Source organism: Balaenoptera acutorostrata, chromosome 12 (assembly GCF_949987535.1).
Source record: "Balaenoptera acutorostrata chromosome 12, mBalAcu1.1, whole genome shotgun sequence".
In the NCBI taxonomy this organism is placed as follows: Eukaryota; Metazoa; Chordata; class Mammalia; order Artiodactyla; family Balaenopteridae; genus Balaenoptera; species Balaenoptera acutorostrata.
The window spans coordinates 27,225,713-27,247,522 of NC_080075.1; the positions used below are offsets into that span (position 1 = coordinate 27,225,713).

Sequence of the window (21,810 nt, forward strand, 5' to 3'; positions counted from 1 at the left end):
CCACATAACATTCTTGAAATGACAGGTTGCCAGGGACAGATAGGGCCGGGGGAGTGGGAGATGGGCCATCTTCCCCAGGGGGTATTTTCCCTTCATCATCTGCATAAAAACTTTATTGCAACTTTATCCACTGCACTATCAGATCATTATGATTTGGTGGGGAGTGGGGGAGCAGCAGTGGCTATAAAATGGCATCAGGAGAGATCCTGTGGGATGGAAATGTTCTATATCTTGACTGTGTCAATGGCAATACCCAGGTTGTGACAGTATACTATGGTTCTGTAAGATGTTACCATTGGGGAAAACTGGGTAAAGGACACACAGGAGCTATCTCACTATTATTTCTTACAACTGCATGTAAACCTACAATAATCTGTAAACAAAAAGTTTAATCAGAAATGAAGGCAACACATGCCTCTTGTAACAAGTAAAACAATAGTCTGTGGTCAATCTCTTTCTCTACCCGTCCCATTCCCTCCCTCTTGAGATCACCATGCAAATTCACTGCTCATACAAACAGGCATACATTTAAAACTTTCTGTTTACTGTATCAAAATGGGATCATACATACTACATATTACCCTGCAGCCTACCTTCTTCACCCATCATCCCTATATCATAGACAGCTTTAAAAAAAAAAAAATTATTTTAAGTGCCAAGCAGGATGGCAGGTATAGAAATTTTCTGACTAGGGCAAATCTGACAAATGTTTACCGTGCTAATGTGCCATAGCTCAGCCAGGTGCATTCAGTGAGAGCACAATATGCAAGTAGCATTCTAAAGAGATCTGCAAAAAATGCAAGGTCTTCAGCAGCTCTTCGAGGATCCCATCCCCCTCTCTGCCTCCTCCATGGAACCATCCCATGGAGGTTTAACAGTTTAACTCCATTTGCCCCCTCCTGCTGTTTGTGCTTTTGTTGTATACTTCTGTTCTACATCTCCACAAGACATTATTATTGTCATTTATTTACAAAATAACATATAAATATAAAGGTGTATGTACCTGGGTATATGTACATGTATATATTAAACACACACACACACTTTAAGTGCTCTTTGTTCTTTCCTGCAGTTCTGTTCTTTTTTTTGGGGGGGGGGCAAGTTTTTATACTGGTAAAGTTCTGTACTATTAGAAATATAAGATTTGAAAAGAAAAATGAGACTTGAGGATTATCTGTGGAGCTTATCCTCATTCTCCTGCTGACGCATTATGTGTTTATAACTTGAGAACTGCAGATAAATACAAACTGGTCTTCTCCATACTTGCTCACTAAGGAATTCCTCATTTCTAGGAAACGTCTATTTCAAGGAAAGGAAACAAACAAAAACACCTAGTGCACTAGATGATTAAAAGGTACACATTTTATAGCCTGAGTTCGAGAAAAAAATTACCCAAGAAACGGCCTTTTTCCCTAGGAGCCAGCTTCTACTAGGGGAGTCTAGGGTTCTCTAGGCAAAGAAAAAAAACTTGCCAGTTTAAACAGAATAACAGAAACGTTCAGCCAATCAAGTATACAGAGCTCATCACTTGCAGTGAGGAATGAAAGGCCTGTATCAACAGAAAAAATAAATGGCACAGGCAACGTCTGCAACAGAAAACAAACAGGAAATCCTTTAAAAAGCCAAAATTGCAAATCCAGATGAACAGGGTATGAAATTACACGCCGGGCAATGCACCTGTTAAAGGAAAAGAGGCGCACGCCAAGTCTGAAGTCTTAAGAATTCGGTGTGTAACACTACTTCTGCATGCTGCCCAGCAGAAAACTCGGGTCCTGGCTTAAGCCACAACGCACACTTCATTTAAGGAGGTGAACTGCTTGGTCTGACTCAGTTTCTTATTCTGTAAAATGAATGCAACACAGCTGTCGTGAGTCCCCAAAGAATTCTGCACAAACGCTTTGTAACTCTGAAGTGCTGTGCAAATCAGAGCAGCCCTTCTCTCCTTCACATTCGTTTGACTTAGAATTTCAGAAGTTTAGCTGAAAATATAGACGGCTCGGAAGCAAGGGACTGAGAGTGGCCCACACAGGTGGACAGAAATGCAGAAACTGGAGCACCTCATACAAACCACAAGAGAACACGTTCACGTGCACACGTTGTCAGTAACAGAAAACGCCACCGGTAGCAACCGGAAACCACTGAGAGGACCAGCAACGACATGTGTCCAAATCCAGCCGGCAGCACAGCCTCGTCGGCGGCAGTGCCTTAAACACAGCTCCCCGCACTCCGCGGCCTAACAAGATCCACTTTTTCAAAAAAGTTTAGCAACTTGCCAAGTACACTGGCATAGTTCACCTTTTTTAATTGCTAAGCAAACATGCAGGGGAGTTGAGACAATCAAGGGAATGTTCAGCCTTCCTCAAAAATAAGATCCAGGAAATTCACGTTTTGCTTGAACACTTTCATGTCAAAAACTGATCACAAACCTCTGTTTGATGTTGTCTTCTCGCTGCTGGCCAATGAGCCCGGGAAAGACAACGAATTCTTTCCAACAGGGAGGGCTCTCTGCACTCTTCAGCTAAACCAGCGAGGCTTTACCACCGTCACGTTTAAAATAATGAGGAGGACGCCTCGATGGAGTTTACCGGGCTGCGCTAATCACGAGGGGCCTCGGGCGCCCAGAGCGGGTCCCAGCGCCGGTGGCCGCGGGACCGGACCCCCGCCCCGGGACGCGGCCGCGGGACAGGACGCCCCCCAGAACCCCTGCCCGGGACGCAGCTGCGGGACAGGACGCCCCCCAGAACCCCTGCCCGGGACGCGGCCGCGGGACACGAAGCTCCCCCCTCCCCAGGAACCCCTCCCCAGAGCGAGCGCGGGCCTCGCCGCCGTCACGCGGCACCCGCCGCGCTCACCGCGGGACGGGAGCCCCCTCAGGCCGACTGGCCCCCGCCCGCCGCCCGGCCTCCCTCCGGCCCGCGCCGCCCGCCGCGCTCACCGCGTTCTTCTTCTGCACCATCCTGTCTATCTTCTTGGCAGTGCGGACCACCTCGTCCTCCACGGCCCCGGCAGGCCTGCCCCGCGCCGGGCCGCGGGGGACGGGAAACGAGCGGAGCTGGCTTGGCGGCGGGTAAACCCAGGCGTCGGCGAGGGCCCTCAGCAGGAGTGACCGAGGCGCTTCCTCACTCACGACGACTGCGACGGCGGCGGCGGCGGCGCTCCTCCCCCGCAGGCAGTGCCAATCGAGCTCCCAGCTCTGTTCTTTTTTTTTTTTTTTGAATACCCATGCCTCAACATGGCAAATTCCACAACACCCATGCCTCAACCTCCCTATCTATAAAGGAGTTAACCACACCAGCGCTAACCATTACTTGCCTCCTGGTAGCTTGTGAGTGTTAATTAGTATTTGTAATAAATACACAGATCATCAGTTGAAAGAAACAAGGAAAACTACAGCGTTATTATTATTGCCTTGTTGCTAGAGCTAAACACCAGAAATCAACATAAATAACTTATGTACACCAAGAATGTAGGGTTTGAATATGTACTTTGAAAGGCAATCATATAATTAGTTGTTTTACCTCTAATTGCTTTTCCTTTATTTTTTAATTTAAAAAAGCAATACAGGGACTTCCCTGGTGGTTCAGCGGTAAAGAATCCGTCCTGCAATGCAGGGGACGCGGGTTCGATTCCCAGTCGGGGAACTAAGATCCCACATGCCGCGGGGCAACTAAGCCCTCGCGCCAAACTACTGAGCTCGCACACCTCAATGAGGTAGCCCACGTGCAGCAAACTACAGAGCCCACGCGCTCTGGAGCCTGCACGCCACAACTACAGAGCCCACGTGCCACAACTAGAGAGAGAAAACCCGCACGCCATAACTAGAGAGACACTCTCATGCTGCAACGAAGAGCCCGTGCGCCACAACGACAAAAAAGATCCCACATGCCTTAACGAAGGTCCCGCGTGCCGCAACTAAGACCCAATACAGCCAATCAACCAATCAATCAATCAATCAATCAATCAAGTGGGGCGGGGGGAGCAATACAGGAATTTCCCTGGCAGTCAAGTGGTTAAGACTCCAAGCTCCCAATGCAGGGGGCACGGGCTCGATCCCTGATTGGGGAACCAAGATCCCACATGTGGCACAGCGTAGCCAAAAAAAAAAAAAAAAAAAAAAAAAAAAAGCAACACATACCATACGGCATTTATCCCAGAGAACGCATGTTCGCACAAAAAAAGGTACACAAATGTCCACAGCATCTCTATCAGTAATAGTCAAGAAATGGGAAAAAAAACTCAGATGTTCTTCAATGGGCAAGTGATTAAACAAACTGAAGTATAGCCAAACCATGGAATACTACTCAGCAATTAAAAAGAAAGCGGCACTGGGACCTCTCTGGTGTTCCAGCAGTTAAGACTCTGCACTCTCAATGCAGGGGGCCCAGGTTCCATCCCTGGTCAGGGAACTAGATCCCACATGCTGCAACTAAAGACCCGCACAGCCAAATAAATAAATAAATAAATAAATTTTTTTTTTTTTAAAAAAAGGAGCACTATTGATTCATGCAATTTGGATGACTCTCCAGGGAATTACATTGAGTGAAAAAGGCCAATCCAAAAGGTTACATACTGGGAATTCCCTGGCGGTCCAGTGTTTAGCACTCAGCACTTTCACTACCTGGGCTGGGTTCAATCCTTGGTCGGGGAACTAAGATCGCATAACCGGCAGCGCAGCCAACAAAAAAAATTTTTTTTACTTAAGAAAAAAAACAAGGTACACACTATATGATTTTATTCACATAACATTCTTTTTTTTTAATTAATTAGTTAATTTATTTTATTTTTGGCTGCGTTGGGTCCTCGTTGCTGCGTGTGGGCTTTCTCTAGTTGCGGCGAGCGGGGGCTACTCTTTGTTGCAGTGCGCGGGCTTCTCGCTGCGGTGGCTTCTCTTGTTGCAGAGCACGGGCTCTAGGCACGCGGGCTTCAGTACTTGTGGCACGTGGGCTCAGTAGTTGTGGCTCCCGGGCTCTAGAGCGCAGGCTCAGTCGTTGTGGCGCATGGGCTTAGTTGCTCCGCGGCATGTGGGATCTTCCCGGACAAGGGATCGAACCCATGTCCCCTGCAATGGCAGGCAGATTCTTAACCGCTGCGCCACCAGGGAAGTCCCACATAACATTCTTGAAATGACAGGTTGCCAGGGACAGATAGGGCCGGGGGAGTGGGAGATGGGCCATCTTCCCCAGGGGGTATTTTCCCTTCATCATCTGCATAAAAACTTTATTGCAACTTTATCCACTGCACTATCAGATCATTATGATTTGGTGGGGAGTGGGGGAGCAGCAGTGGCTATAAAATGGCATCAGGAGAGATCCTGTGGGATGGAAATGTTCTATATCTTGACTGTGTCAATGGCAATACCCAGGTTGTGACAGTATACTATGGTTCTGTAAGATGTTACCATTGGGGAAAACTGGGTAAAGGACACACAGGAGCTATCTCACTATTATTTCTTACAACTGCATGTAAACCTACAATAATCTGTAAACAAAAAGTTTAATCAGAAATGAAGGCAACACATGCCTCTTGTAACAAGTAAAACAATAGTCTGTGGTCAATCTCTTTCTCTACCCGTCCCATTCCCTCCCTCTTGAGATCACCATGCAAACTCACTGCTCATACAAACAGGCATGCATTTAATACTTTCTGTTTACTGTATCAAAATGGGATCATACATACTACATATTACCCTGCAGCCTACCTTCTTCACCCATCATCCCTATATCATAGACAGCTTTAAAAAAAAAAAAAAATTTTTTTTTAAGTGCCAAGCAGGATGGCAGGTATAGAAATTTTCTGACTAGGGCAAATCTGACAAATGTTTACCGTGCTAATGTGCCATAGCTCAGCCAGGTGCATTCAGTGAGAGCACAATATGCAAGTAGCATTCTAAAGAGATCTGCAAAAAATGCAAGGTCTTCAGCAGCTCTTCGAGGATCCCATCCCCCTCTCTGCCTCCTCCATGGAACCATCCCATGGAGGTTTAACAGTTTAACTCCATTTGCCCCCTCCTGCTGTTTGTGCTTTTGTTGTATACTTCTGTTCTACATCTCCACAAGACATTATTATTGTCATTTATTTACAAACTAACATATAAATATAAAGGTGTATGTACCTGGGTATATGTACATGTATATATTAAACACACACACACACTTTAAGTGCTCTTTGTTCTTTCCTGCAGTTCTGTTCTTTTTTTTGGGGGGGGGGGCAAGTTTTTATACTGGTAAAGTTCTGTACTATTAGAAATATAAGATTTGAAAAGAAAAATGAGACTTGAGGATTATCTGTGGAGCTTATCCTCATTCTCCTGCTGACGCATTATGTGTTTATAACTTGAGAACTGCAGATAAATACAAACTGGTCTTCTCCATACTTGCTCACTAAGGAATTCCTCATTTCTAGGAAACGTCTATTTCAAGGAAAGGAAACAAACAAAAACACCTAGTGCACTAGATGATTAAAAGGTACACATTTTATAGCCTGAGTTCGAGAAAAAAATTACCCAAGAAACGGCCTTTTTCCCTAGGAGCCAGCTTCTACTAGGGGAGTCTAGGGTTCCCTAGGCAAAGAAAAAAAACTTGCCAGTTTAAACAGAATAACAGAAACGTTCAGCCAATCAAGTATACAGAGCTCATCACTTGCAGTGAGGAATGAAAGGCCTGTATCAACAGAAAAAATAAATGGCACAGGCAACGTCTGCAACAGAAAACAAACAGGAAATCCTTTAAAAAGCCAAAATTGCAAATCCAGATGAACAGGGTATGAAATTACACGCCGGGCAATGCACCTGCTAAAGGAAAAGAGGCGCACGCCAAGTCTGAAGTCTTAAGAATTCGGTGTGTAACACTACTTCTGCATGCTGCCCAGCAGAAAACTCGGGTCCTGGCTTAAGCCACAACGCACACTTCATTTAAGGAGGTGAACTGCTTGGTCTGACTCAGTTTCTTATTCTGTAAAATGAATGCAACACAGCTGTCGTGAGTCCCCAAAGAATTCTGCACAAACGCTTTGTAACTCCGAAGTGCTGTGCAAATCAGAGCAGCCCTTCTCTCCTTCACATTCGTTTGACTTAGAATTTCAGAAGTTTAGCTGAAAATATAGACGGCTCGGAAGCAAGGGACTGAGAGTGGCCCACACAGGTGGACAGAAATGCAGAAACTGGAGCACCTCATACAAACCACAAGAGAACACGTTCACGTGCACACGTTGTCAGTAACAGAAAACGCCACCGGTAGCAACCGTAAACCACTGAGAGGACCAGCAACGACATGTGTCCAAATCCAGCCGGCAGCACAGCCTCGTCGGCGGCAGTGCCTTAAACACAGCTCCCCGCACTCCGCGGCCTAACAAGATCCACTTTTTCAAAAAAGTTTAGCAACTTGCCAAGTACACTGGCGTAGTTCACCTTTTTTAATTGCTAAGCAAACATGCAGGGGAGTTGAGACAATCAAGGGAATGTTCAGCCTTCCTCAAAACTAAGATCCAGGAAATTCACGTTTTGCTTGAACACTTTCATGTCTAAAACTGATCACAAACCTCTGTTTGATGTTGTCTTCTCGCTGCTGGCCAATGAGCCCGGGAAAGACAACGAATTCTTTCCAACAGGGAGGGCTCTCTGCACTCTTCAGCTAAACCAGCGAGGCTTTACCACCGTCACGTTTAAAATAATGAGGAGGACGCCTCGATGGAGTTTACCGGGCTGCGCTAATCACGAGGGGCCTCGGGCGCCCAGAGCGGGTCCCAGCGCCGGTGGCCGCGGGACCGGACCCCCTCCCCGGGACGCGGCCGCGGGACAGGACGCCCCCCAGAACCCCTGCCCGGGACGCAGCTGCGGGACAGGACGCCCCCCCAGAACCCCTGCCCGGGACGCAGCTGCGGGACAGGACGCCCTCCAGAACCCCTGCCCGCGACGCGGCCGCGGGACACGAAGCTCCCCCCTCCCCAGGAACCCCTCCCCAGAGCGAGCGCGGGCCTCGCCGCCGTCACGCGGCACCCGCCGCGCTCACCGCGGGACGGGAGCCCCCTCAGGCCGACTGGCCCCCGCCCGCCGCCCGGCCTCCCTCCGGCCCGCGCCGCCCGCCGCGCTCACCACGTTTTTCTTCGGCACCATCCTGTCTGTCTTCTTGGCAGTGCGGACCACCTCGTCCTCCACGGCCCCGGCAGGCCTGCCCCGCGCCGGGCCGCGGGGGACGGGAAACGAGCGGAGCTGGCGGGGCGGAGGGTAAACCCAGCCGTCGGCGAGGGCCCTCAGCAGGAGTGACCGAGGCGCTTCCTCACTCACGACGACTGCGACGGCGGGGGCGGCGGCGGCGGCGGCGGCGCTCCTCCCCCGCAGGCAGCGCCAATCGAGCTCCCAGCTCGCGGCGGCGGCGCGCTCCTCCCCCGCAGGCAGTGCCAATCGAGCTCCCAGCTCTGTTCTTTTTTTTTTTTTTTGAATACCCATGCCTCAACATGGCAAATTCCACAATACCCATGCCTCAACCTCCCTATCTATAAAGGAGTTAACCACACCAGCGCTAACCATTACTTGCCTCCTGGTAGCTTGTGAGTGTTAATTAGTATTTGTAATAAATACACAGATCATCAGTTGAAAGAAACAAGGAAAACTACAGCGTTATTATTATTGCCTTGTTGCTAGAGCTAAACACCAGAAATCAACATAAATAACTTATGTACACCAAGAATGTAGGGTTTGAATATGTACTTTGAAAGGCAATCATATAATTAGTTGTTTTACCTCTAATTGCTTTTCCTTTTTTTTATTTTTTAATTTAAAAAAGCAATACAGGGACTTCCCTGGTGGTTCAGTGGTAAAGAATCCGTCCTGCAATGCAGGGGACGCGGGTTCGATTCCCAGTCGGGGAACTAAGATCCCACATGCCGCGGGGCAACTAAGCCCTCGCGCCAAACTACTGAGCTCGCACACCTCAATGAGGTAGCCCACGTGCAGCAAACTACAGAGCCCACGCGCTCTGGAGCCTGCACGCCACAACTACAGAGCCCACGTGCCACAACTAGAGAGAGAAAACCCGCACGCCATAACTAGAGAGACACTCTCATGCTGCAACGAAGAGCCCGTGCGCCACAACGACAAAAAAGATCCCACATGCCTTAACGAAGGTCCCGCGTGCCGCAACTAAGACCCAATACAGCCAATCAACCAATCAATCAATCAATCAATCAATCAAGTGGGGCGGGGGGAGCAATACAGGAATTTCCCTGGCAGTCAAGTGGTTAAGACTCCAAGCTCCCAATGCAGGGGGCACGGGCTCGATCCCTGATTGGGGAACCAAGATCCCACATGTGGCACAGCGTAGCCAAAAAAAAAAAAAAAAAAGCAACACATACCATACGGCATTTATCCCAGAGAACGCATGTTCGCACAAAAAAAGGTACACAAATGTCCACAGCATCTCTATCAGTAATAGTCAAGAAATGGGAAAAAACTCAGATGTTCTTCAATGGGCAAGTGATTAAGCAAACTTAAGTATAGCCAAACCATGGAATACTACTCAGCAATTAAAAAGAAAGCGGCACTGGGACCTCTCTGGTGTTCCAGCAGTTAAGACTCTGCACTCTCAGTGCAGGGGGCCCAGGTTCCATCCCTGGTCAGGGAACTAGATCCCACATGCTGCAACTAAAGACCCGCACAGCCAAATAAATAAATAAATAAATAAATATTTTTTTTTTTTAAAAACAGGAGCACTATTGATTCATGCAATTTGGATGACTCTCCAGGGAATTACATTGAGTGAAAAAGGCCAATCCAAAAGGTTACATACTGGGAATTCCCTGGCGGTCCAGTGTTTAGCACTCAGCACTTTCACTACCTGGGCTGGGTTCAATCCTTGGTCGGGGAACTAAGATCGCATAACCGGCAGCGCAGCCAACAAAAAAAATTTTTTTTACTTAAGAAAAAAAACAAGGTACACACTATATGATTTTATTCACATAACATTCTTTTTTTTTAATTAATTAGTTAATTTATTTTATTTTTGGCTGCGTTGGGTCCTCGTTGCTGCGTGTGGGCTTTCTCTAGTTGCGGCGAGCGGGGGCTACTCTTTGTTGCAGTGCGCGGGCTTCTCGCTGCGGTGGCTTCTCTTGTTGCAGAGCACGGGCTCTAGGCACGCGGGCTTCAGTACTTGTGGCACGTGGGCTCAGTAGTTGTGGCTCCCGGGCTCTAGAGCGCAGGCTCAGTCGTTGTGGCGCATGGGCTTAGTTGCTCCGCGGCATGTGGGATCTTCCCGGACAAGGGATCGAACCCATGTCCCCTGCAATGGCAGGCAGATTCTTAACCGCTGCGCCACCAGGGAAGTCCCACATAACATTCTTGAAATGACAGGTTGCCAGGGACAGATAGGGCCGGGGGAGTGGGAGATGGGCCATCTTCCCCAGGGGGTATTTTCCCTTCATCATCTGCATAAAAACTTTATTGCAACTTTATCCACTGCACTATCAGATCATTATGATTTGGTGGGGAGTGGGGGAGCAGCAGTGGCTATAAAATGGCATCAGGAGAGATCCTGTGGGATGGAAATGTTCTATATCTTGACTGTGTCAATGGCAATACCCAGGTTGTGACAGTATACTATGGTTCTGTAAGATGTTACCATTGGGGAAAACTGGGTAAAGGACACACAGGAGCTATCTCACTATTATTTCTTACAACTGCATGTAAACCTACAATAATCTGTAAACAAAAAGTTTAATCAGAAATGAAGGCAACACATGCCTCTTGTAACAAGTAAAACAATAGTCTGTGGTCAATCTCTTTCTCTACCCGTCCCATTCCCTCCCTCTTGAGATCACCATGCAAACTCACTGCTCATACAAACAGGCATGCATTTAATACTTTCTGTTTACTGTATCAAAATGGGATCATACATACTACATATTACCCTGCAGCCTACCTTCTTCACCCATCATCCCTATATCATAGACAGCTTTAAAAAAAAAAAAAAATTTTTTTTTAAGTGCCAAGCAGGATGGCAGGTATAGAAATTTTCTGACTAGGGCAAATCTGACAAATGTTTACCGTGCTAATGTGCCATAGCTCAGCCAGGTGCATTCAGTGAGAGCACAATATGCAAGTAGCATTCTAAAGAGATCTGCAAAAAATGCAAGGTCTTCAGCAGCTCTTCGAGGATCCCATCCCCCTCTCTGCCTCCTCCATGGAACCATCCCATGGAGGTTTAACAGTTTAACTCCATTTGCCCCCTCCTGCTGTTTGTGCTTTTGTTGTATACTTCTGTTCTACATCTCCACAAGACATTATTATTGTCATTTATTTACAAACTAACATATAAATATAAAGGTGTATGTACCTGGGTATATGTACATGTATATATTAAACACACACACACACTTTAAGTGCTCTTTGTTCTTTCCTGCAGTTCTGTTCTTTTTTTTGGGGGGGGGGGCAAGTTTTTATACTGGTAAAGTTCTGTACTATTAGAAATATAAGATTTGAAAAGAAAAATGAGACTTGAGGATTATCTGTGGAGCTTATCCTCATTCTCCTGCTGACGCATTATGTGTTTATAACTTGAGAACTGCAGATAAATACAAACTGGTCTTCTCCATACTTGCTCACTAAGGAATTCCTCATTTCTAGGAAACGTCTATTTCAAGGAAAGGAAACAAACAAAAACACCTAGTGCACTAGATGATTAAAAGGTACACATTTTATAGCCTGAGTTCGAGAAAAAAATTACCCAAGAAACGGCCTTTTTCCCTAGGAGCCAGCTTCTACTAGGGGAGTCTAGGGTTCTCTAGGCAAAGAAAAAAAACTTGCCAGTTTAAACAGAATAACAGAAACGTTCAGCCAATCAAGTATACAGAGCTCATCACTTGCAGTGAGGAATGAAAGGCCTGTATCAACAGAAAAAATAAATGGCACAGGCAACGTCTGCAACAGAAAACAAACAGGAAATCCTTTAAAAAGCCAAAATTGCAAATCCAGATGAACAGGGTATGAAATTACACGCCGGGCAATGCACCTGCTAAAGGAAAAGAGGCGCACGCCAAGTCTGAAGTCTTAAGAATTCGGTGTGTAACACTACTTCTGCATGCTGCCCAGCAGAAAACTCGGGTCCTGGCTTAAGCCACAACGCACACTTCATTTAAGGAGGTGAACTGCTTGGTCTGACTCAGTTTCTTATTCTGTAAAATGAATGCAACACAGCTGTCGTGAGTCCCCAAAGAATTCTGCACAAACGCTTTGTAACTCCGAAGTGCTGTGCAAATCAGAGCAGCCCTTCTCTCCTTCACATTCGTTTGACTTAGAATTTCAGAAGTTTAGCTGAAAATATAGACGGCTCGGAAGCAAGGGACTGAGAGTGGCCCACACAGGTGGACAGAAATGCAGAAACTGGAGCACCTCATACAAACCACAAGAGAACACGTTCACGTGCACACGTTGTCAGTAACAGAAAACGCCACCGGTAGCAACCGGAAACCACTGAGAGGACCAGCAACGACATGTGTCCAAATCCAGCCGGCAGCACAGCCTCGTCGGCGGCAGTGCCTTAAACACAGCTCCCCGCACTCCGCGGCCTAACAAGATCCACTTTTTCAAAAAAGTTTAGCAACTTGCCAAGTACACTGGCGTAGTTCACCTTTTTTAATTGCTAAGCAAACATGCAGGGGAGTTGAGACAATCAAGGGAATGTTCAGCCTTCCTCAAAACTAAGATCCAGGAAATTCACGTTTTGCTTGAACACTTTCATGTCTAAAACTGATCACAAACCTCTGTTTGATGTTGTCTTCTCGCTGCTGGCCAATGAGCCCGGGAAAGACAACGAATTCTTTCCAACAGGGAGGGCTCTCTGCACTCTTCAGCTAAACCAGCGAGGCTTTACCACCGTCACGTTTAAAATAATGAGGAGGACGCCTCGATGGAGTTTACCGGGCTGCGCTAATCACGAGGGGCCTCGGGCGCCCAGAGCGGGTCCCAGCGCCGGTGGCCGCGGGACCGGACCCCCTCCCCGGGACGCGGCCGCGGGACAGGACGCCCCCCAGAACCCCTGCCCGGGACGCAGCTGCGGGACAGGACGCCCCCCCAGAACCCCTGCCCGGGACGCAGCTGCGGGACAGGACGCCCTCCAGAACCCCTGCCCGCGACGCGGCCGCGGGACACGAAGCTCCCCCCTCCCCAGGAACCCCTCCCCAGAGCGAGCGCGGGCCTCGCCGCCGTCACGCGGCACCCGCCGCGCTCACCGCGGGACGGGAGCCCCCTCAGGCCGACTGGCCCCCGCCCGCCGCCCGGCCTCCCTCCGGCCCGCGCCGCCCGCCGCGCTCACCACGTTTTTCTTCGGCACCATCCTGTCTGTCTTCTTGGCAGTGCGGACCACCTCGTCCTCCACGGCCCCGGCAGGCCTGCCCCGCGCCGGGCCGCGGGGGACGGGAAACGAGCGGAGCTGGCGGGGCGGAGGGTAAACCCAGCCGTCGGCGAGGGCCCTCAGCAGGAGTGACCGAGGCGCTTCCTCACTCACGACGACTGCGACGGCGGGGGCGGCGGCGGCGGCGGCGGCGGCGGCGCTCCTCCCCCGCAGGCAGCGCCAATCGAGCTCCCAGCTCGCGGCGGCGGCGCGCTCCTCCCCCGCAGGCAGTGCCAATCGAGCTCCCAGCTCTGTTCTTTTTTTTTTTTTTTTTGAATACCCATGCCTCAACATGGCAAATTCCACAATACCCATGCCTCAACCTCCCTATCTATAAAGGAGTTAACCACACCAGCGCTAACCATTACTTGCCTCCTGGTAGCTTGTGAGTGTTAATTAGTATTTGTAATAAATACACAGATCATCAGTTGAAAGAAACAAGGAAAACTACAGCGTTATTATTATTGCCTTGTTGCTAGAGCTAAACACCAGAAATCAACATAAATAACTTATGTACACCAAGAATGTAGGGTTTGAATATGTACTTTGAAAGGCAATCATATAATTAGTTGTTTTACCTCTAATTGCTTTTCCTTTTTTTTATTTTTTAATTTAAAAAAGCAATACAGGGACTTCCCTGGTGGTTCAGTGGTAAAGAATCCGTCCTGCAATGCAGGGGACGCGGGTTTGATTCCCAGTCGGGGAACTAAGATCCCACATGCCGCGGGGCAACTAAGCCCTCGCGCCAAACTACTGAGCTCGCACACCTCAATGAGGTAGCCCACGTGCAGCAAACTACAGAGCCCACGCGCTCTGGAGCCTGCACGCCACAACTACAGAGCCCACGTGCCACAACTAGAGAGAGAAAACCCGCACGCCATAACTAGAGAGACACTCTCATGCTGCAACGAAGAGCCCGTGCGCCACAACGACAAAAAAGATCCCACATGCCTTAACGAAGGTCCCGCGTGCCGCAACTAAGACCCAATACAGCCAATCAACCAATCAATCAATCAATCAATCAATCAAGTGGGGCGGGGGGAGCAATACAGGAATTTCCCTGGCAGTCAAGTGGTTAAGACTCCAAGCTCCCAATGCAGGGGGCACGGGCTCGATCCCTGATTGGGGAACCAAGATCCCACATGTGGCACAGCGTAGCCAAAAAAAAAAAAAAAAAAGCAACACATACCATACGGCATTTATCCCAGAGAACGCATGTTCGCACAAAAAAAGGTACACAAATGTCCACAGCATCTCTATCAGTAATAGTCAAGAAATGGGAAAAAACTCAGATGTTCTTCAATGGGCAAGTGATTAAGCAAACTTAAGTATAGCCAAACCATGGAATACTACTCAGCAATTAAAAAGAAAGCGGCACTGGGACCTCTCTGGTGTTCCAGCAGTTAAGACTCTGCACTCTCAATGCAGGGGGCCCAGGTTCCATCCCTGGTCAGGGAACTAGATCCCACATGCTGCAACTAAAGACCTGCACAGCCAAATAAATAAATAAATAAATAAATATTTTTTTTTTTTAAAAACAGGAGCACTATTGATTCATGCAATTTGGATGACTCTCCAGGGAATTACATTGAGTGAAAAAGGCCAATCCAAAAGGTTACATACTGGGAATTCCCTGGCGGTCCAGTGTTTAGCACTCAGCACTTTCACTACCTGGGCTGGGTTCAATCCTTGGTCGGGGAACTAAGATCGCATAACCGGCAGCGCAGCCAACAAAAAAAATTTTTTTTACTTAAGAAAAAAAACAAGGTACACACTATATGATTTTATTCACATAACATTCTTTTTTTTTAATTAATTAGTTAATTTATTTTATTTTTGGCTGCGTTGGGTCCTCGTTGCTGCGTGTGGGCTTTCTCTAGTTGCGGCGAGCGGGGGCTACTCTTTGTTGCAGTGCGCGGGCTTCTCGCTGCGGTGGCTTCTCTTGTTGCAGAGCACGGGCTCTAGGCACGCGGGCTTCAGTACTTGTGGCACGTGGGCTCAGTAGTTGTGGCTCCCGGGCTCTAGAGCGCAGGCTCAGTCGTTGTGGCGCATGGGCTTAGTTGCTCCGCGGCATGTGGGATCTTCCCGGACAAGGGATCGAACCCATGTCCCCTGCAATGGCAGGCAGATTCTTAACCGCTGCGCCACCAGGGAAGTCCCACATAACATTCTTGAAATGACAGGTTGCCAGGGACAGATAGGGCCGGGGGAGTGGGAGATGGGCCATCTTCCCCAGGGGGTATTTTCCCTTCATCATCTGCATAAAAACTTTATTGCAACTTTATCCACTGCACTATCAGATCATTATGATTTGGTGGGGAGTGGGGGAGCAGCAGTGGCTATAAAATGGCATCAGGAGAGATCCTGTGGGATGGAAATGTTCTATATCTTGACTGTGTCAATGGCAATACCCAGGTTGTGACAGTATACTATGGTTCTGTAAGATGTTACCATTGGGGAAAACTGGGTAAAGGACACACAGGAGCTATCTCACTATTATTTCTTACAACTGCATGTAAACCTACAATAATCTGTAAACAAAAAGTTTAATCAGAAATGAAGGCAACACATGCCTCTTGTAACAAGTAAAACAATAGTCTGTGGTCAATCTCTTTCTCTACCCGTCCCATTCCCTCCCTCTTGAGATCACCATGCAAACTCACTGCTCATACAAACAGGCATGCATTTAATACTTTCTGTTTACTGTATCAAAATGGGATCATACATACTACATATTACCCTGCAGCCTACCTTCTTCACCCATCATCCCTATATCATAGACAGCTTTAAAAAAAAAAAAAAAAATTTTTTTTTTAAGTGCCAAGCAGGATGGCAGGTATAGAAATTTTCTGACTAGGGCAAATCTGACAAATGTTTACCGTGCTAATGTGCCATAGCTCAGCCAGGTGCATTCAGTGAGAGCACAATATGCAAGTAGCATTCTAAAGAGATCTGCAAAAAATGCAAGGTCTTCAGCAGCTCTTCGAGGATCCCATCCCCCTCTCTGCCTCCTCCATGGAACCATCCCATGGAGGTTTAACAGTTTAACTCCATTTGCCCCCTCCTGCTGTTTGTGCTTTTGTTGTATACTTCTGTTCTACATCTCCACAAGACATTATTATTGTCATTTATTTACAAACTAACATATAAATATAAAGGTGTATGTACCTGGGTATATGTACATGTATATATTAAACACACACACACACTTTAAGTGCTCTTTGTTCTTTCCTGCAGTTCTGTTCTTTTTTTTTGGGGGGGGGGCAAGTTTTTATACTGGTAAAGTTCTGTACTATTAGAAATATAAGATTTGAAAAGAAAAATGAGACTTGAGGATTATCTGTGGAGCTTATCCTCATTCTCCTGCTGACGCATTATGTGTTTATAACTTGAGAACTGCAGATAAATACAAACTGGTCTTCTCCATACTTGCTCACTAAGGAATTCCTCATTTCTAGGAAACGTCTATTTCAAGGAAAGGAAACAAACAAAAACACCTAGTGCACTAGATGATTAAAAGGTACACATTTTATAGCCTGAGTTCGAGAAAAAAATTACCCAAGAAACGGCCTTTTTCCCTAGGAGCCAGCTTCTACTAGGGGAGTCTAGGGTTCTCTAGGCAAAGAAAAAAAACTTGCCAGTTTAAACAGAATAACAGAAACGTTCAGCCAATCAAGTATACAGAGCTCATCACTTGCAGTGAGGAATGAAAGGCCTGTATCAACAGAAAAAATAAATGGCACAGGCAACGTCTGCAACAGAAAACAAACAGGAAATCCTTTAAAAAGCCAAAATTGCAAATCCAGATGAACAGGGTATGAAATTACACGCCGGGCAATGCACCTGTTAAAGGAAAAGAGGCGCACGCCAAGTCTGAAGTCTTAAGAATTCGGTGTGTAACACTACTTCTGCATGCTGCCCAGCAGAAAACTCGGGTCCTGGCTTAAGCCACAACGCACACTTCATTTAAGGAGGTGAACTGCTTGGTCTGACTCAGTTTCTTATTCTGTAAAATGAATGCAACACAGCTGTCGTGAGTCCCCAAAGAATTCTGCACAAACGCTTTGTAACTCTGAAGTGCTGTGCAAATCAGAGCAGCCCTTCTCTCCTTCACATTCGTTTGACTTAGAATTTCAGAAGTTTAGCTGAAAATATAGACGGCTCGGAAGCAAGGGACTGAGAGTGGCCCACACAGGTGGACAGAAATGCAGAAACTGGAGCACCTCATACAAACCACAAGAGAACACGTTCACGTGCACACGTTGTCAGTAACAGAAAACGCCACCGGTAGCAACCGGAAACCACTGAGAGGACCAGCAACGACATGTGTCCAAATCCAGCCGGCAGCACAGCCTCGTCGGCGGCAGTGCCTTAAACACAGCTCCCCGCACTCCGCGGCCTAACAAGATCCACTTTTTCAAAAAAGTTTAGCAACTTGCCAAGTACACTGGCGTAGTTCACCTTTTTTAATTGCTAAGCAAACATGCAGGGGAGTTGAGACAATCAAGGGAATGTTCAGCCTTCCTCAAAACTAAGATCCAGGAAATTCACGTTTTGCTTGAACACTTTCATGTCTAAAACTGATCACAAACCTCTGTTTGATGTTGTCTTCTCGCTGCTGGCCAATGAGCCCGGGAAAGACAACGAATTCTTTCCAACAGGGAGGGCTCTCTGCACTCTTCAGCTAAACCAGCGAGGCTTTACCACCGTCACGTTTAAAATAATGAGGAGGACGCCTCGATGGAGTTTACCGGGCTGCGCTAATCACGAGGGGCCTCGGGCGCCCAGAGCGGGTCCCAGCGCCGGTGGCCGCGGGACCGGACCCCCTCCCCGGGACGCGGCCGCGGGACAGGACGCCCCCCAGAACCCCTGCCCGGGACGCAGCTGCGGGACAGGACGCCCCCCCAGAACCCCTGCCCGGGACGCAGCTGCGGGACAGGACGCCCTCCAGAACCCCTGCCCGCGACGCGGCCGCGGGACACGAAGCTCCCCCCTCCCCAGGAACCCCTCCCCAGAGCGAGCGCGGGCCTCGCCGCCGTCACGCGGCACCCGCCGCGCTCACCGCGGGACGGGAGCCCCCTCAGGCCGACTGGCCCCCGCCCGCCGCCCGGCCTCCCTCCGGCCCGCGCCGCCCGCCGCGCTCACCACGTTTTTCTTCGGCACCATCCTGTCTGTCTTCTTGGCAGTGCGGACCACCTCGTCCTCCACGGCCCCGGCAGGCCTGCCCCGCGCCGGGCCGCGGGGGACGGGAAACGAGCGGAGCTGGCGGGGCGGCGGGTAAACCCAGCCGTCGGCGAGGGCCCTCAGCAGGAGTGACCGAGGCGCTTCCTCACTCACGACGACTGCGACGGCGGGGGCGGCGGCGGCGGCGGCGGCGGCGCTCCTCCCCCGCAGGCAGCGCCAATCGAGCTCCCAGCTCGCGGCGGCGGCGCGCTCCTCCCCCGCAGGCAGTGCCAATCGAGCTCCCAGCTCTGTTCTTTTTTTTTTTTTTTTTTGAATACCCATGCCTCAACATGGCAAATTCCACAATACCCATGCCTCAACCTCCCTATCTATAAAGGAGTTAACCACACCAGCGCTAACCATTACTTGCCTCCTGGTAGCTTGTGAGTGTTAATTAGTATTTGTAATAAATACACAGATCATCAGTTGAAAGAAACAAGGAAAACTACAGCGTTATTATTATTGCCTTGTTGCTAGAGCTAAACACCAGAAATCAACATAAATAACTTATGTACACCAAGAATGTAGGGTTTGAATATGTACTTTGAAAGGCAATCATATAATTAGTTGTTTTACCTCTAATTGCTTTTCCTTTTTTTTATTTTTTAATTTAAAAAAGCAATACAGGGACTTCCCTGGTGGTTCAGTGGTAAAGAATCCGTCCTGCAATGCAGGGGACGCGGGTTCGATTCCCAGTCGGGGAACTAAGATCCCACATGCCGCGGGGCAACTAAGCCCTCGCGCCAAACTACTGAGCTCGCACACCTCAATGAGGTAGCCCACGTGCAGCAAACTACAGAGCCCACGCGCTCTGGAGCCTGCACGCCACAACTACAGAGCCCACGTGCCACAACTAGAGAGAGAAAACCCGCACGCCATAACTAGAGAGACACTCTCATGCTGCAACGAAGAGCCCGTGCGCCACAACGACAAAAAAGATCCCACATGCCTTAACGAAGGTCCCGCGTGCCGCAACTAAGACCCAATACAGCCAATCAACCAATCAATCAATCAATCAATCAATCAAGTGGGGCGGGGGGAGCAATACAGGAATTTCCCTGGCAGTCAAGTGGTTAAGACTCCAAGCTCCCAATGCAGGGGGCACGGGCTCGATCCCTGATTGGGGAACCAAGATCCCACATGTGGCACAGCGTAGCCAAAAAAAAAAAAAAAAAAGCAACACATACCATACGGCATTTATCCCAGAGAACGCATGTTCGCACAAAAAAAGGTACACAAATGTCCACAGCATCTCTATCAGTAATAGTCAAGAAATGGGAAAAAACTCAGATGTTCTTCAATGGGCAAGTGATTAAGCAAACTTAAGTATAGCCAAACCATGGAATACTACTCAGCAATTAAAAAGAAAGCGGCACTGGGACCTCTCTGGTGTTCCAGCAGTTAAGACTCTGCACTCTCAATGCAGGGGGCCCAGGTTCCATCCCTGGTCAGGGAACTAGATCCCACATGCTGCAACTAAAGACCCGCACAGCCAAATAAATAAATAAATAAATAAATATTTTTTTTTTTTAAAAACAGGAGCACTATTGATTCATGCAATTTGGATGACTCTCCAGGGAATTACATTGAGTGAAAAAGGCCAATCCAAAAGGTTACATACTGGGAATTCCCTGGCGGTCCAGTGTTTAGCACTCAGCACTTTCACTACCTGGGCTGGGTTCAATCCTTGGTCGGGGAACTAAGATCGCATAACCGGCAGCGCAGCCAACAAAAAAAATTTTTTTTACTTAAGAAAAAAAACAAGGTACACACTATATGATTTTATTCACATAACATTCTTTTTTTTTAATTAATTAGTTAATTTATTTTATTTTTGGCTGCGTTGGGTCCTCGTTGCTGCGTGTGGGCTTTCTCTAGTTGCGGCGAGCGGGGGCTACTCTTTGTTGCAGTGCGCGGGCTTCTCGCTGCGGTGGCTTCTCTTGTTGCAGAGCACGGGCTCTAGGCACGCGGGCTTCAGTACTTGTGGCACGTGGGCTCAGTAGTTGTGGCTCCCGGGCTCTAGAGCGCAGGCTCAGTCGTTGTGGCGCATGGGCTTAGTTGCTCCGCGGCATGTGGGATCTTCCCGGACAAGGGATCGAACCCATGTCCCCTGCAATGGCAGGCAGATTCTTAACCGCTGCGCCACCAGGGAAGTCCCACATAACATTCTTGAAATGACAGGTTGCCAGGGACAGATAGGGCCGGGGGAGTGGGAGATGGGCCATCTTCCCCAGGGGGTATTTTCCCTTCATCATCTGCATAAAAACTTTATTGCAACTTTATCCACTGCACTATCAGATCATTATGATTTGGTGGGGAGTGGGGGAGCAGCAGTGGCTATAAAATGGCATCAGGAGAGATCCTGTGGGATGGAAATGTTCTATATCTTGACTGTGTCAATGGCAATACCCAGGTTGTGACAGTATACTATGGTTCTGTAAGATGTTACCATTGGGGAAAACTGGGTAAAGGACACACAGGAGCTATCTCACTATTATTTCTTACAACTGCATGTAAACCTACAATAATCTGTAAACAAAAAGTTTAATCAGAAATGAAGGCAACACATGCCTCTTGTAACAAGTAAAACAATAGTCTGTGGTCAATCTCTTTCTCTACCCGTCCCATTCCCTCCCTCTTGAGATCACCATGCAAACTCACTGCTCATACAAACAGGCATGCATTTAATACTTTCTGTTTACTGTATCAAAATGGGATCATACATACTACATATTACCCTGCAGCCTACCTTCTTCACCCATCATCCCTATATCATAGACAGCTTTAAAAAAAAAAAAAAAAATTTTTTTTTTAAGTGCCAAGCAGGATGGCAGGTATAGAAATTTTCTGACTAGGGCAAATCTGACAAATGTTTACCGTGCTAATGTGCCATAGCTCAGCCAGGTGCATTCAGTGAGAGCACAATATGCAAGTAGCATTCTAAAGAGATCTGCAAAAAATGCAAGGTCTTCAGCAGCTCTTCGAGGATCCCATCCCCCTCTCTGCCTCCTCCATGGAACCATCCCATGGAGGTTTAACAGTTTAACTCCATTTGCCCCCTCCTGCTGTTTGTGCTTTTGTTGTATACTTCTGTTCTACATCTCCACAAGACATTATTATTGTCATTTATTTACAAACTAACATATAAATATAAAGGTGTATGTACCTGGGTATATGTACATGTATATATTAAACACACACACACACT

The 21,810-nt window shown here is 48.0% G+C and overlaps 1 protein-coding gene across 1 annotated transcript in view; it reads right to left on the reverse strand.

Moving 5' to 3' along the window:
• The window catches only part of LOC130709433 (uncharacterized), a 260,097-nt gene extending 256,873 nt beyond the window's left edge, over positions 1 to 3,224 (reverse strand). The window contains exons 1-2 of the mRNA XM_057558686.1: positions 3,221 to 3,224; positions 2,936 to 3,118 (exon numbers count right to left, since the gene is read on the reverse strand). Of these exons, the coding sequence (XP_057414669.1) occupies positions 2,936 to 3,118; positions 3,221 to 3,224 (187 nt within the window). The remainder of the gene's footprint in view (positions 1 to 2,935; positions 3,119 to 3,220) is intronic.
• Between the last annotated feature and the right edge of the window lie 18,586 nt (positions 3,225 to 21,810).